Here is a 2,888-nt window from a genome sequence, read left to right on the forward strand (position 1 = left end):
TATTTGTGTAGCTTTTGTTTTTAGGGTTATCAACAAAGTTTATGTACTCRGACCAGTAATATTTGGGGTCACAAGTTTTTGCAATGAATATTTTAGATAAAAAGTTTGGGAACCACTGCTSTATAGAGAAGTATGGGTTGATCTATTCAGGAGAGATATTTTAGGTAATCTCTCTCTACAGTCCACTCCAAGGTTGACGTATTAAAGCCACGTCTGGATAATTAAAACATAAATAAATAATTTCCAGAGCAGCAGCAGCGTTTAGTGCGCGTTAAGCAGCTGAGGAATGTTTTCAGGGACTAAAATAACCTTCAGCTGGTCTGTCCGAGAGGTGATGGAGGCACATTTTCCACTGCAGCTCCACTTTGATAAAYCTTGATAAAAAGCTGCATCCAGCCCCTCCCTCCCCTCCACCCCGGACCCCTCCCCTCGCGTCGCCTCGCCTCCTCCTCGCGCGCCGACTCCCGGAGATGGGGAGAGAAGTTCGCCCCGCGGCGCGGTTAAATGAACATTAAACTGCGCTTCAGCATCGGTAAGCTGGGGGGGAAAAGATAATAACAACAAAAAAAAAGACCTCCGGAGAAGCTTTCCAGGGAATGCTGAGGAACATCCCACAGCGGAAGACTCACCGGTTCCAGCTTTTCAGAAGAAGAGCGAAAAGKGGAAAAAGGAGACCTCAATTAATGCGCAGTTAACTGTTAGAAGAAGTGGGACACTCGGGTCAGTAAAGGGACACTCCTGCTTTTATCTGCGTGAATTCGCGGAGGTCCTAAAAGACAGGAAGAGAGCAGAGCAACAAGAAGAGCGAAGTGAACGGGACTCAGGATGAACAGCAACAAAACCGAGAAGGAAAACGAGCAGAGTGAATTCACCAACCACGAAGAGGAGGTAAGACCTTTTAAACTACCTGCTGCTCTTCAAATCCTCTAAAACCTTCCATTATTTCCTCAGTTTTACCCGGGAACCTCAACCATTTCCGTGCTTTAATCCAGCCTCATAAAAGTTTCAACAACTGCTCTCCCCTCCTTTTTAATTGATCAGACTCTACCTGCAGGCATGAGCCAGTTAAATTTTTTTTATTTATTAAATTTTTTTAAACAAATCTCAACTTTGACATCATTTTACCTGATTATTATTTATATTTTTTGTCATATTACGAGAAAAAAAAGTACACAAAAATAAACAACTTTATACACTGTAAAAAATGACATGTTGGATTTACTTAACCATGTTATGTGACCTGGTTCCACTTAACAGAGTTGAGTAAATTCAAAGCAAATWTACCAGTTTTTTTTTAACCAAAGAACATGTGTATGTTGCTTTGAATTTACTCAACTCAGTTAAGTGGAACCAGGTCACATAACATGGTTAAGTAAATCCAACATTTCATTTTTAAAGTGTAACTTTGGCCAAGTTGTATGTTGGTGTAGAGGGAGAAAGAAAAAGACAAAGTTCAGATTAATCTTAGTTTGTAGTGAAGCCGAGCAAAACAAGTTTAAACTAACATGTTGGCTATAATTCCTCACAAACCCAGATTTATAGAATTAAATATTGTGTTTAATTCTAATTCATCCAAACACACAAGACGCACGATTTAATCATGTTCTAATAGAAAATCACAGTCTGTTTTCTGTAAATATTGCACAACTCGTTCTACGATATCTCAGTTTTCGAGTGTCTTTGCATGGGGTTGATTTGCTTTGGCCTGTTCGAACAGCCCCCCTACATCCACGAATAAGTATAARAGGTGTATCAGATTAGATCAGATATTCCTCCCGGAGTAATCTGATTACGGCTCGGCGGTAAGACTTCGTCACTTTGTAACTGAATACCGTACCCAGACTGATGCAACACCACGTTCGGTCCACAGTGGAGGGTTACTATGGATGCGGAGAGTTTTTGTTGCACCACTCACACGAGGTAAAAGGGTGCAGTTCTTGGAAACAGTGCAGTTTAAACCTCCACTGACCCCAGGAGATGGAGCCGTCAACAGAAAAACACAGCTCTAAATAAGGGGTGTTTACCTAGGTGAAGTGAGTATTTTATACGGTATCAGAGGGTACACAGGCCCACGGCACCCTGTTGGGGAGTTTGCTTTGGTGTGASCAATATAAAAAATGCTAAATGGATTAAAAGGGTTAGTTTGATCCGTAAACTGTTCCAGTACCGTAGTAGCTGATACGAAACCTGAAATAATACATCTGATTCCAGGTTTTATTCACTCTGACTGAACCCAACACGGTGTCTTTGACTGAGCTCTGAAGATTGTACAGTATTAGAAAAACGAGCGTTTTCAATTTTCTTAAGTTCTGCCATGACAGTAACATTTGTGATTTAAACATCTGCCCTTACTTTTGTTCCTCTCTTATCCCAATGCTCACAAGCCTCTCCATTAAAAAACAAAACAAAAACAAGCAGCTGCAATATTTTTGTTGAAGTTCTCTCGGGTGGACACAGCTAAACTAAAAGCTAACATCGCTAACTTTTAATTCGCTAACTAAAAATACAGTTAGGCAAATGATAAAGACTAAACATGTATAACATTAGTGAAAACTAATTGTAAACAGATAAACAGGTAAAAAAAAATAGCGGAAGCTAACAACAGCTAGCTGCTAAGATGACAATCACTCAGGCTGTGTCCAAAACGGCAGGCCGGGTCCTCCGAAGGTCGAATTTGTCGGCCGCATACGTCACAGCGCCGCGACGAAGGACGTCCAAAACCGAAGACTCCTCCGATGCGGCCGACAAATACATCCTTCCTTTGGCCCGAATCGAAGGACAGGTCTGATGGATCCTTCCCGGCCCAGCGTATCCCATAATGCTTTGCGGCCCAACCGGAGATTTTTTTTTGTGCTAGTAATGGCAGACGAAGCGAGAGAAAAGAATAC

General features: G+C 41.5%; 1 protein-coding gene across 2 annotated transcripts in view; it reads left to right on the forward strand.

Moving 5' to 3' along the window:
* The first annotated feature begins 417 nt into the window (after positions 1-417).
* Positions 418-2,888, forward strand: part of LOC106526281 (RNA-binding protein with multiple splicing) — a 51,233-nt gene continuing 48,762 nt past the window's right edge. For both annotated transcript variants that reach the window (XM_014020849.1, XM_014020850.1), the window contains exon 1: positions 418-888. In XM_014020849.1, the coding sequence (XP_013876303.1) occupies positions 826-888 (63 nt within the window). In that variant the 5' untranslated portion in view covers positions 418-825. The remainder of the gene's footprint in view (positions 889-2,888) is intronic.

The sequence above is a fragment of the Austrofundulus limnaeus genome, unplaced genomic scaffold (genome assembly GCF_001266775.1).
Source record: "Austrofundulus limnaeus strain Quisiro unplaced genomic scaffold, Austrofundulus_limnaeus-1.0 Scaffold269, whole genome shotgun sequence".
NCBI lineage: Eukaryota > Metazoa > Chordata > Actinopteri > Cyprinodontiformes > Rivulidae > Austrofundulus > Austrofundulus limnaeus.